We start from the raw sequence: 13,318 nt of genomic DNA, 5'->3' as shown, positions 1-13,318 counted from the left end.
GCCCTTGGAGGAGCACAGGATGGGTATTCACTCATGTATTCATCATTTATTCAACAAGACTAATGTCAGGCCAATTTTGCACACCCTCTCTCTGCAGAGGAAACACAAACCACAAGGCCCAGCTGTGGGGTCAGTGGAGAAGGCAATGTGTAAACAGCATGACTTTTGCTATGAGTAGAAACACATTGGCCACAGAGAACATTACCCAGGCTGAGAGGGGTGGTTTAGGCAAGGCATCCTTGAGGAGGTCACACTTGAGCTAAATCTTGAAGGCACCTGACTACAGGGCTCCCCTACAGGGGAGCATATCTCAGAAGGAATGGGCAAATGTGGAAGAGGCATGAGACAGGAGGAACTTTGGGAAAATCTGAGATGGAAACCAGAGAGTGGGAGGTGGGAAGTAGCAAGAAATGAGGTCAGTGTCATGGGGGAGGAAAAGAAAGGGAAGCTGGCCCTAGGCCCAGAAACCGTTTTTAAGGCATGCGATTTTATTCAGAGGACAGAAGGAAGCATTGTCCTTCAGATTTATACTTTAGGAAGCTAGAAAGAGGGGCTGATGAGGAGGAAGATGATGGGGACCTGTGGAGTGAGCTAGTGGCCATGGTGATGGACCAGAAGGTGACTGGTCACTGAAGGGAGGACAGTAGTGCCAGTCCCTGAGCTACAGAGCACCAGAGAAGGGGAGGGGAGGTGGGTTACACCAACTTTGGTTTTGAGAAAACTAAAATGTAGTGTTTAAGAGCATAGATTCTTTCAACCTCTTTATGCCTCAGTTTGATTATCTGTAAAACCGGGGTGATAATAAAAGTGTGCACCTTCTATTATTGCTGGGAAGGTTGAGTCAATGTGTGAAATATTTAAAAGAGTGTATAAGAGCTTTAATTCCTGGCTGTTATCATTGCAGTGTTGTGATGAGTTTTGCATTAGGTAAGAGGAGCCTGAAGGGCTCTGGGAGGCAACTGGGTACGTGGGGCTGGATCTCAGGAGAAAAGTCTGGGTTGCAGATGAGTTTTGGAACCATCAGCAAAAGTGCTGGGTGAGATCCTGGTGGGAGTGTGAAGAAGGAGGAGAAAGAATTGTCTCAGTGAGTCCCAGGGAAATGCCAATGTTGGTAGCAGAGCAGGCATCTATGGAAATTAAGAAACGAGTCTGCGAACAGAGAGAAGCCCAGGAGCCAGAAGGGCATCTTGGAAGGGCATCCTAGAGAGAGAAGTGGGAGCAGTGTCACAGGTCACCAGACATCAAGTGAAGTCATAAATAAGAAAGTCCCTAAATCTGGCAACAGAGGCTGTTGGTAGCCCTTGCTGTGCCAGCATGGTTGGAGTTGGAGGCTTAAGGTCCTGGCATGGGGAGGTGGGCAGCACTATCACCTAGAGACAAGCAGCCCTGAAGACCCCAGACACCATGTGGCTGAGAAAGTCCTTGAAATACTTAGAGGTGAAAAAACTTTGAAAGAGAAAGAAAGGTGAGGTGGGGCTGTGGTAAATTCTAAGAAGGAAATGGTGACAGAAGAACCCAATAAGACAAAGAAGAAGTGGCTCAGATTCTGGAGAGGATAAACAATAAAGCAGAAATGACTCAAGCTGTTACAGAACCCTACCTGTGCTGTTTTGGAACAGTTGTAGGGTTTGATCGCCCACCAACAAGAAGCATGACTCCCAATGCAAGAGTTTGGTGAAAAAGGAAAGGGTTGTTTATTTACAGGTTATACAGATTCAGAATAAAGGTGAATTTCTGCCATTAAATCCCACTCCCTTTAAAATATTCCCCAAGCAAATAATCCTGCCCCTCTTTGCCAACCCAGGCCAGTTTCAGAATCAGAGGTACCATCTTTCAGAAAAATGGAAGTCCACAACTCAGCATTCCTGGTCACAGTTCACCATTCCAGGCATCTCCCACTAATATGTGCTGGGTTAGGCAGGTCCCCACAATTCCCAGCTGCATCAGCTCTGCTTCTGTGTTCTCCAGGAAGTTTTTCCCAGTGGGTCTCCTCTTTCTTACTCCAGCTCTTCATCCAAAACTGCGTGGCCTCTCCTTACACACCAGATGTCATGGCCAAATCCCCCTACTCCGTGGCTCCCATGGTTCCCATGGCTCCCAAGGCTCCTTCCTTATGGCTGCCATTCACTATTGACCATGTCCACTCGGGTGGCCCTTCTACCCGCCTTTTCAAACCGCATGGCTGCTACTTCATGTCTGCCTGTCCTTGTTTTAAATGCTGACCCAGAACTTCTATGTCACCTCATATCTGGTCACATAGGAAGTGGCCTTCCTACAATTAGCTACTTTTGTCAGTTCCCCTATATCTTTTACCTTCTTTCAGATGCCATCTATAGGCAGGCCAGAGTCTCCTGTGACCCAGGAGACATCTCAATGGACCACCACCACTGACTATGTCACAAGTCACTGCATGCTCTGAAAGCTATGTAAACCTTTTGTCTGGGGTGTCAGCACAGGTATCAACTAGTTATTATAATGCAAGTTATCTTAATCACTGTATCATTCACTTCCCCTATCCCCCAACCATGGACTGGGGGGAATTTGCTGGGTCTCTATTTTCAGAGACCCCCCTGATTCTGCACCCCATCACAAAGTCTCACAGAAGTCTGGGAGACTCAGGGCTTGTCTAATGGACAGTGTGGGTACCAGTGGCCTCAGGTTTTGAAAGTGCCTTGAATTCTGGCCTTGTCATTAGTCCTTTTCCTCAGACTGGGGTTCCACATTTGGTGGGTGAAGGTGGACAAGGCAAGAACATTGGACAAATAAGATGTCATCTCTTCTCTCAAGTGCTCAAGATACTTTCATGATACTTCAGAGAAAAACCAAGGTAAGACACCTCACCTTTGGAAAGGATAACTTGGATCATAATAGTGTAGAACAGGATGTATCCTTAATTCAACCCACCCATTTTACAGATGAGGGCACTGCAGATCCAGCCAGGATCATAGAGTGTGTACAACTTATAACCCCATTTCAGTGAATCGTGAATGACATTTCCAGAAAAGGGATGGCAGCTGAGGGAGAATGATATAAGCAAGGAAGGGGTAGATACCCAAGTTACCCATCTCCTCAGCCGAGTGGGTTCATGAGTCAGTCACATCCAGCTCTGTTTTTCTGGTACCCACAGAGTGTTCAGAGCCAGACTGAGCCTGTGGCAAAAGGTCAAAGGCCCAAGACAGATCTGGGGATGTTTGGAGAACAGCCAGCCTTTACCACTGCTGGCATTCCTGACTTAATAAGTTTCTGCCCAGAGGTGCTGACTGAACAAGAATCCAGCAGGGTGATGGGGCTGGAGGGGCTGCATCTGATCTGCCACATATTTCAGGGAAAGGTAGGTGGGTGAAGAAACTAGAACAGAAGTTGATTTGATTCAGGTCTGAATTGCCAGAGCTAAAAGGAAATGAAAAATTTAGGGTCTGTCTTTTGGGGGGGTTTTCCCCATGAGAAGATGAGAACAGAAATCTGATGTGCAGCAGCCCTTGGATTTCTCAATCCATATCCACCCCAGACCCACCCCACCAGAGGGCCTGGACATATCTTCCAGAAAGTTTCTGCCCCTCCTCTTGCTACATGCAATCTATCCCACTTCTCTGTCTTTAAAGGACAATTCCCCACCTCACTCCCAAATTTCACTGTCAGGTCACTTTGCTCCCAGGAGGGAAGGAATAGAGAGATAGGACCCTCCCTATTATGCTCTCAGAGGTTAAGGATAAATCCTTGAAGAGTAAGCCAAGTGGACTCATCAGGAAGGTCCTACAGATGAAGAAAGCATACCTAAATCCTGTAACTATCCCAAAGATGGATGGAGAGAAACACTCCTGGCCCCCCAATTTTGGGTGCCAGCTATATCATGACTTGTGATAAGAAAAAGGGGATTGAACTGCTAGGAGCTGGGGTAGCAACACCAAGAAGCCTTCAGGCTTTACCACAAGTTTAGTTTCTGGCACAAGTAGGCAAACAGAACCTTTGGGAAGACAGTGGTATTAGTTGCAATACAGGGACAGCTGCTGTATCAGAAGCTTGGAATACCAATGTCTTAAATGAGATCAGTGCCCATTCCTTCCCCTACTTATGTATGAACATGGAGTGGCTCTACAGAGTTAGAACCCAGGCTCCTCCTGTCTTACCCTGGCCTTCTCGGATGTTGCTCTCACCTGTCTGCAAAGTCCTAAATGGTGCACCATGACAACTATGCTCAAGCTGGTGCAAAGAGGAGAAAAGGAGGACACTCCTTCTCTCAGAGGACCCAACTCTAAAGTTTTTCACTGACTCTACTCACATCCTATAAGCCAGAACCCAGCTATATGACTATCCAGGTGCAAAGCAAATGGAAATGTCCTCTTTGACTGGTTGGCTGTATGTTATCTATTGCAGCATAACAAATCATTGAATGGAAACAATTTATTATTTCTCACAGTTCTGTGAGGTGATGATCTGAGCAGTTCTTTTTTGGGGTCTGTCTGGGCTGGAAGGTCCTTGATGACCTCATGCATGCAGTTCTGCTGGCTGTCAGCAGGAGGCCTCAATCATCTCCTCGTGTGGCTGCACATTCACCAACGGGCTAGAGCAGCGATTCTCAACAGGTATGTGGCAAGAATTTTTAAAACATGCAATACCTGACTATTTAGTTAGAGACACTGGGCTCTTTTCCCTTAGATTGTCAAATAAAAAAAATAGCAACAGCCAACACAACAGTAGCCATCTGGTGTAAATGAATCAAAATTATAGTTACTTTTTTGTCAGATTGGCAAAAAAATATAAATTTTTTGTCAGATTGACAAAAAATATAAATTTTTGGTGTGCCACAGAATTTTAGTAATTAGTTGATGTGTGCCATGAGATAAAAAAGATTGAAAATCACTGGGCTAGATGGGTCTCAGCCTGGTTATCACAGGGTTGTGAGAGGGCAAGAGCAGAAGCTGTGGGCCTTCTGACCCTCCTACCACATTCCACTGGTCAAAGCAAGCCATGAGACTGGCCCTGATTCAAGCAGGTAGGGAGCAGGCCCCAGCACTTGGTGGAAGGAGTAGTAATGTCACATTGCAAAGGAGCAGGATGGAGGGAGACACAATTCATTGATGATCATAATTATAACAATCTACCATGGTGACCCAGATAAGAACCTATTTCTAAGTAAGATAAAGAGACTGGAGACTGAGGGGATTTACTTGTTCTGAAGCAAGGGACCTCAAAAAGTAAAAGCCAGGGCAGACTTTCCTGGGTTTGGCTGCTTATCAGCAGAGATTTGTGGCCTTGTTAGTAACTGTATACTCATCTAGGTTAATTTGTCACTAAAAGTGATTTCCTTTCTAACCTATTATAAAGCTCCTATCTGGATGAACTCAAAACAAGCCTCCAATTCAAAGATGCCCATGTGGACTCTGAGCCCCCAGAACCTTAACTGCCTATCCAAGAACAGGTGCCTGCAGATTCAGAGGCCTTCTCCTTTCCTGGGTCAATTAAGGACTTCTGGAGAAGATCTGGCCAAGATGGAGGCATAGGTAGAAATGCTTTGCTTCCTTTAACAACCAAAAGAAGGATAACAACCAATTTAATAACTAAAGAACAACCAGAACTGCCAGAGAACCAAACAGTGCCGAAGTACAACAAGCAAGGAATTAAAGAAACATTCATACAGACTGGTAGGAGAGGTGACTCCTACCTGGGCAGCTGGGACAGAGAGGATGTGTGGTAAGGAGGCAGACCATGTGGGCAAGGCGGGGGCTGGCTGACCAGGTAGTCCCACATTCACACACAGATAAGCCAGGAGGAACAACTGGGGAGCAAGACAGACCATGAAACCCAGGGTTTCAGTGTGGAAAACTAAAGCCTAAAAACCTCTGGCTATAAAACTTGTGGGGTTGTGGTAGCAGGAGAAACTCCCAGTCTCACAGGAGAATTCACTGGAGACGCCCACAGGGTCCTAGAACATACACAAACCCACCCACCTAGAAATCAGAACCTGAAAGGGTACATTCCACCTGTGGAAAGAAAGAGAAGTGACAGAAAGTGGGAAGAGAATGGAGCAAATGGCATTGTTCCCTCTCTGACCCCTCCCCCACATACATCACCATAATGCAGCAAAGAAGGTAGCCTCGTTCTGGTGAATACCTAAGGCTCTGCCCCTGAAAACATAACAGGTGCACCAAGACAAATATATATGGTTCAAATGAAAGAAGAGATCAAAACTACAGAAAAAGAATGAAGCAACAGGGAGATAGACAACCCATCTGATACAAGTTCACAACACTGGTTTTCAGGATGCTCACAGAATTGATTAAACTTGGTCACAAAAGGAAGGAGGAAATGAAGGCTATACAAAGTGAAAAAAAAATTATAACTACAGGGAACCAACAGTGAAGGGAAGGAAATTGGGATTCAAATCAACAATTTGGAACAAAAAGAAGAAATAAATATCCAACCGAAACAGAATGAAGAAACAACAATTCAAAAAAAATCTGGAGTAGCTGAGGAGCCTCTGGGACAACTTTAATCATTCCAATATCCAAATCATAGGAATGCCAGAAGGAGAAGAGAAAGAGCAAGATATTGAAAACTTATTTGAACAAACAATGAAGGAAAACATCCCTAATCTGATGAAGGAATAGACTTCCAGGAAGTCCAGGAAGCTCAGAGAGTCCCAAAGAAATTGGATCCAAGAAGAAGCACACCAAGACACAACATAATTAAGTTACCTAAGATTAAAGATAAGGAGAGAATTTAAAAGCAACAAGAGGAAAGGAGAGAGTTACCTACAAAGAAATGCCCATAAGACTATTAGCTGATTTCTCAAAAGAAACCTTACAGGCAAGAAGGGGCTGGAAAGAAATATTCAAAGTCATGAAAGGCAAGGACTTACATCCAAGTTTATTCTATCCAGCAAGGCTACCATTTAGAATGGAAGGGCAGATAAAGTGCTTCTAAGATAAGGTCAAGTTAAAGGAGTTCATCATCACCAAACCGTTACTATATGGAATGTTAAAGGGACTGGTCTAAGAAAAGATAAAAACTATGAACAGTAAAATGACAACTGACAATTATCAACACTAAATCTAAAAAATAAAAACAAAAACTCAGCAAACAACTAGAACAGAAACAGAACCAGAGAAATGGAGATGACATGGAGGGTTATCAGTGGGGAGGAGGGAGGAGGAGACTGGGGGAGAAAAGGTACAGGGACTAAGAAGCATAATTGGTAGGCACAAAATAGACAGGGGAAAGTTAAGAATAGTATAGGAAATGGAGAAGCCAAAGAACTTATATGTACGACCCATGGACATGAACTAAGTGGGAGGGGCATGCAGGAGGGTGGGGAGTTGCAGGGTGAAGGGGGATAAAGCAGGGAAAAAAATGGGACAAACTTCCGGCAAGATGGAGGAATAGGTGGACGTACCGTACCTCCTCGTACAGCCAAGATTAGAAAACCAATAATTTACAACAATAATTTACTATCAGAATAACACCCAGATCCAGCAGAGGATTTATCTGAATGGAAGTTGGGCAGCCAAGAAGTTGAAGTAGACGCGTTCGTCCGGACTGGTAGGAGAAGACGAGCCGGCAGGTGCGGGGCTGGCTCGGGCCGGCGGCGCGCGGAGGTCGGGGGAAGGTTTGGCATGAAATCGGCGCAAAAGCCATCCGGGGGCGCAAGAAGGCAGCGGTGATCCCTGAGTACGCAAGCTGCGGCTGGCAGACCCAGAGGGGCAGCGATTGTGGACCAGGGCAGAACTCGCGGCCCAGAAGCCCAGACAAGGGTCTGAGTCCAGGGGAACAGAACTACCGCCATTGTTTTCTCCCGTCCCGCTCCTGCTCCCGCCCCCGCCCCACCCCCACATATAACGTCACAATCTAGCGACTGTGGTGCCCAGCCCCGGTGAGCACCTAAGGCTCCACCCCCCACCGTAACAAGAGCAACCAGACCAGGGGAAAAAAAAAAAGGAGAGACAGGGGGAAAAAAATATGTTTTCAACAGAGCAGATCAGTCCCCCAGGACTCATCCTATTGAGCGACCAAGAATTAGCCAATCTATCAGATGCACAGTTCAAAACACTGGTGATCGGAAAGCTCACGGAACTGGTTGATTTTGGACAAAATTTAGATGAAAGAATGCAGATTACCATAAAACAGATGCAGGAAGACACTCGGAGGAGAGCCAATAGTGAAAGGAAGGAATATGAGTCTCAAAACAATACAGTGGACCAGAAGGAAGATAGAATCAACCAAGCAGGAAAGCATGATGAAATAAGAATTCAAAAAATTGAGGAAAAGATTAAGAGCATCCAAGACACCTTTAAACGTTCCAATATCCGAATTATAGGGGTACCAGAATTGGAAGGGGAAAAGCAACAGATTGAGCACGTATTTGAACAAATAATAAAGGAGAACTTCCCCAATCTGGCAAAGGGAACAGTCTTCCAAGAATCCAAGAAGCTCAGAGAGCCCCAAAGAAGTTGGACCCAAGAAGAAACACACCAAGGCACATCATAATTACATTAGCCAAGGTAAAAACGAAGGAGAGAATCCTAGAAGCAGCAAGAGATAAGGGGACAGTCACCTACAAAGGAGTTCCCATCAGACTGTCAGCTGATTTCTCCAAAGAGACCTTACAGGCAAGAAGGGGCTGGAAAGAAATATTCCAAGTCATGAAAGACAAGGACCTACATCCCAGATTGCTCTATCCAGCAAAGCTCTCATTTAGAATGGAAGGGCAGATAAAGCGCTTCTCAGATAAGGTCAAGTTAAAGGAGTTCATCATCACCAGCCCTTATTTTATGAAATGCTAAAGGGACTTATCTAAGAAAAGAAGATAAAGAAAAGACATGTATAGTAAAAGGACAGCAAACTCACAAATATCAACAACCACACCTAAAGCAAAACCAAAAGAAACTAAGTAAACAATGAGAACAGGAACAGAACCACAGAAATGGAGGACACATGGAGGGTTAGCAGCAGGGGGGTGGGAGGAGAAGAGAGGGGGAAAAGGTATAGAGAATAAGTAGCATAGAATGTAGGGTGAAAATAGATAGGGGGAGGGCAAGAATAGTACGGGAAATGTAGAAACTAAAGAACTCATAAGTATGACACATGGACATGAACTAAAGGGGGAAATGTGGGTCGGAGGGGGTACAGGGTGGAGGGGAGAGAAGGGGGGAAATGGGACAACTGTAATAGCATAATCAATAAAATATATTTTAAAAAAATGGGACAACCATAACAGCATAATCAATAAAATATATTTTTAAACAAAAGACTTCTGGGGATATTGAGTTCTTTTATCTTTCAACTTAAAACAGAAGAAAAAACATTTTATTTTTTAAAAGGTTTTATTTATATATTTTTAGAAGGAGGGGAAAGGAGGGAGAAAGAAAGGGAGAGAAACATCAGTGGGTGGTTGCCTCTCATGAACCCCCTACTGGGAACCTGGCCTGCAACCCAGGCCTGTGCACCAACTGGGAAACAAACTAGCGGCCCTGTGCTTCGCAGGCAGGTGCTCAATCCACTGAGCCACACCAGCCAGGGCTAAAAAAATATTTAAATGGATTTTAAGTCAGGAGAGGAAACTGTGTAGAACTATTGAAAGGTGACCTGTGCTGTTGCAACTCAAAGTTTCATAGTTACCCTCTGATGGATGACATTTTATAGGACTTTGAATATAAGTAAAATTCCTCACTCTGGCTTACAAAGCCACATATGCCCAAACTCCTGCCTATTCTCCTGGCCTAACTTGTGCTGCTCTCTGACTTGAGCCAGGTATCCCGCCCCTCCTTCCTATCACAGTTGGAACTAATGTTCAATTAAGCCATGGTTTTCTTGTTTCAGTGAACCACAGGAAATTGCCTTTTTTGTCAACAAACATGCCAGCAATTTCATACGGTTCACCTAATATCACAGCTAAATAACAGCCACTCTCCCCACACCTTCCCTTGTGCCTGCTGCAGGGCTATTCCCCTGAGACCGTCAGGGGAAGTAGAAGGAAAGACTTTGGAGCCAGACAGAGTCAGGTTTGAATCAAAGCATCATTTTCTTTTCATCTGTATGACCTCAGTCAATTTGTAGGACCTCTAAGCCTCAGTTCCTCATAAGTGGAATTCAGATGCTATTAAATAGCAAGTGGAGGTGACTTAGCAGGACTGGTGTGAGAATTAGACTGGATGCACACTCAGCCCAGAGTCACGGTTACTGCACTGAAAAAAATATGGGAAATGGGCAATGGAGGTACTCCCCGAGGAGAGAGGCCTAAATAAAACAGCTCTCTAAACTTGATGTGAAACCACCCTTGGCAGCATGTGCTGTAGGTGCCCTGCTTAGATCCCTGTGAGCCTTACCAAGGGATATACTCACCTGTCAGACTTCCCACTGGAAACACCTGTATTTTTGACCACCAGAATCCATTCTTCCCACATTCAGGGCAGACCAGGGAATCAATGCCCAACCCCTCCCCCCAGAGCAGCTCTCAGCCAATAATTATGTGGAAATGTTATATATATAACTTTTTTAAAGATTTTATTTATTTATTTTAGAGAGGGAAGGGAGGGAAATAGAAAGAGGGAGAGAAACATCAATGTGCGGTTCCTGGGGGTTATAGCCTGCAACCAGGCATGTACCCTGGCTGGGAATCGAACCTGCGACACTTTGGTTCGCAGCCCGTGCTCAATCCACTGAGCTATGCCAGCCAGGGCTCTAAATGTTATATATATACCTTAATCCCTTCTCTCCTCAGGTGGGAAATGGCAGAGGTATATGTTCTAGTCTCTTTCCCAGAACTCCCCAGTGGGTCCACTGCAGGGACTCAAGCGGTGCTTCTTTTCACCACACACCCTTTACCAGCTGCCTTCTCTTCCCAAGTTCATGTCCCTTCCATATTGGTATTTCATTGTTTTGAATTTGTTGATGTGACACTAGTTAATAAAATTATATAGGCTTTAGGTGTACAATTCTATAATACATTATCTGTATGTTGTATTGTGTGTTCACCACCCAAACTCCGGTTTCCTTTCATTACCATGTATTTTCCCTTTACCCTCTTCTACTGCCCCCACCCCCATCCCTCTAGTAATCATACTATTATCTGTGTCTATGAGATTTTTTAAGATTTTATTTTATTTTTTTTTAGAGAGAGAAGAGTGGAGGAAGAGAGGGAGAGAAACATCAATGTGTGGTTGCCTCCACATGGCCCCATTGGAGATCTGGCCCACAACCCAGGCATGTGCCCTGACTGGGAATCGAACCAGCGACTCTTTGGCTCACAGCCCACTCTCAAGCCACTGAACTACACCAGCCAAGGCTATGAGATTTTTTTTTTCAAAATCCCTTCACCTTTTCACCCAGCCCCCAACCACCCCACCCATCTGATAACCAGTAGTATTCCATTGTGTAAATATACCACAGCTGTTTTGTCCACTCATCTACCGACAGGCACTCGGGCTGCTTCCAAATCTTGGCTATAGTAAATAACACTACAATGAACATAGGGTACATTTATTCTTTCTAGTTAGTTCTATATTCATAGGATTGGAATCACTGGGTCATAAGGCAGTTCCATTTTTATGCCTAACAAGATATTACTTTTTATTACTAAAGCAGCAATTGCAGTTTGTTAGATTTTTTATTTTTAATATATTTTATTGATTATGCTATTACAGTTGTCCCATTTTTTTTCTCCCCTTATTCCCCTCTGCCCTGCACACCTCCTCCCACCATCATTCCCCCACTAAGGTGGGGGAATGTTCATGTCTATGGGTCATACATATAAATTCTTTGGCTTCTCCACTTCCTATACTATTCTTAACCTTTTCCTGTCTATTTTCTATCTACCATTTATGCTTTTTATTCCCTGTACCTTTTCCCCCCATTCTCCCCTCATCCCTCTCTGCTGATAACCCTCCATGTGATCTCCATTTCTGCGGTTCTGTTCTTGTTCTAGTTGTTTGCTTAGTTGCTTTGTTTTGTTATAGGTGTAGTTGTTAATAACTGTGAATTTGCTGTCATTTTACTCTTCATATTTTTTATCTTCTTTTTCTTAGATAAGTCCCTTTAACATTTCACATAATAAAGGCTTGGTGACAATGAACTCCTTTAACTTGATCTTATCTTAGAAGCACTTTATCTGTCCTTCCATTCTAAATGAAAACTTTTCTGGATAGAGCAATCTGGGATGTAGGTCCTTGCCTTTCATGACTTTGAATACTTTCATGACTTTGAATATTTCCAGCCCCTTCTTGCCTGAAAGGTTTCCTTTGAGAAATCAGCTGACAAGCCTGATGGGAACTCCTTTGTAGGTAACTGTCTCCTTTCTCTTGCTGTTTCTAGGATTCTCCTCCTTCTTTTTAATCTTGGGTAATGTAATTATGATGTGCCTTTGTGAGTTCCTCCTTGACTCCAGCTTCTCTAGGACTCTGTGAGCTTCCTGGACTTCCTGGTAGTCTATTTCCTTTGCCAGATTGGAGAAGTTCCCCTTCATTATTTGTTCAAATAAGATTTCAGTTTGTTGCTCTACCTTTTTTCCTTCTGGCAACCCCTATAATTCAGATGTTGGAACATGTAAAGATGTGCTGGAGGTTCCTAGGCCTCCCCCCATTTTTTTTTGAATTCTTGTTTCTTCATTCTTTTCTGGTTGGATGTTTCTTTCTTCCTTCTGGTCCACACTACTGATTTGAGTCCCAGTTTCCTTCCCATCACTATTGGTTCCCTCTACACTTTCCTTTATTTCACTTAGCATAGCCCTCATTTTTTCCTCTAATTTGCAACCGAATTCAACCATTTCTGTGAGCATCCTGATTACCAGTGTTTTGAACTGCGCATCTGATAGGTTGGGTATCTGTTCATTGCTTAGTTGAATTTTTTCTGAAGCTTTGATCTGTTCTTTCATTTGGGCCATTTTTTTTTTGTCCCAATGTGCCTGTTATATATGAGGGGCAGAGACTTAGGTATTCACTGGGGTGAGGTAACCCAGTTCGCTGTGTTGTAACACTGTATGTGGGCAAGGGGTCTGAGAGGGAACAATGGCACTTGCTCTGCTTTCTGCCGGACCTCAGTCACTTCCCCTGCTACCCACATGCATATTGGGCCCTTCTGATGCTGATTCCGGTGGGCAGGCTTCTGTATGTTCTAGGACACTGTGGGTCTCTCCAACAAACTCTCCTGTGAGGCTGGGAGTTTCTCCCGCTGCCACTTCAACTCCCACAGGTGTTTTCAATCAGTGGTATGCGGCTTCACTTCTCCGCACTGGAGCCCTGGGCTGAGTGGTCTGTTTTGCTCCTCAATTGTCTCTCCTGGTTTATCTGCATGCAAATGTGGGACTGCCAGCTCCACCAGCTGCTGC

At 44.4% G+C, this 13,318-nt stretch overlaps 1 protein-coding gene across 1 annotated transcript in view; it reads right to left on the bottom strand.

Moving 5' to 3' along the window:
* Window positions 1-10,400, bottom strand: part of ITGAX (integrin subunit alpha X) — a 29,291-nt gene extending 18,891 nt beyond the window's left edge. Inside the window, 1 exon segment of the mRNA XM_036020097.1 lies at window positions 10,339-10,400. Coding sequence (XP_035875990.1) covers window positions 10,339-10,400 — 62 coding nt within the window.
* Between the last annotated feature and the right edge of the window lie 2,918 nt (window positions 10,401-13,318).

The sequence above is a fragment of the Phyllostomus discolor genome, chromosome 3 (genome assembly GCF_004126475.2).
Source record: "Phyllostomus discolor isolate MPI-MPIP mPhyDis1 chromosome 3, mPhyDis1.pri.v3, whole genome shotgun sequence".
Taxonomy (NCBI): Eukaryota; Metazoa; Chordata; class Mammalia; order Chiroptera; family Phyllostomidae; genus Phyllostomus; species Phyllostomus discolor.
Note: the sequence above shows the minus strand (reverse complement) of the source record. Positions and strands in the feature narration are given on the sequence as shown.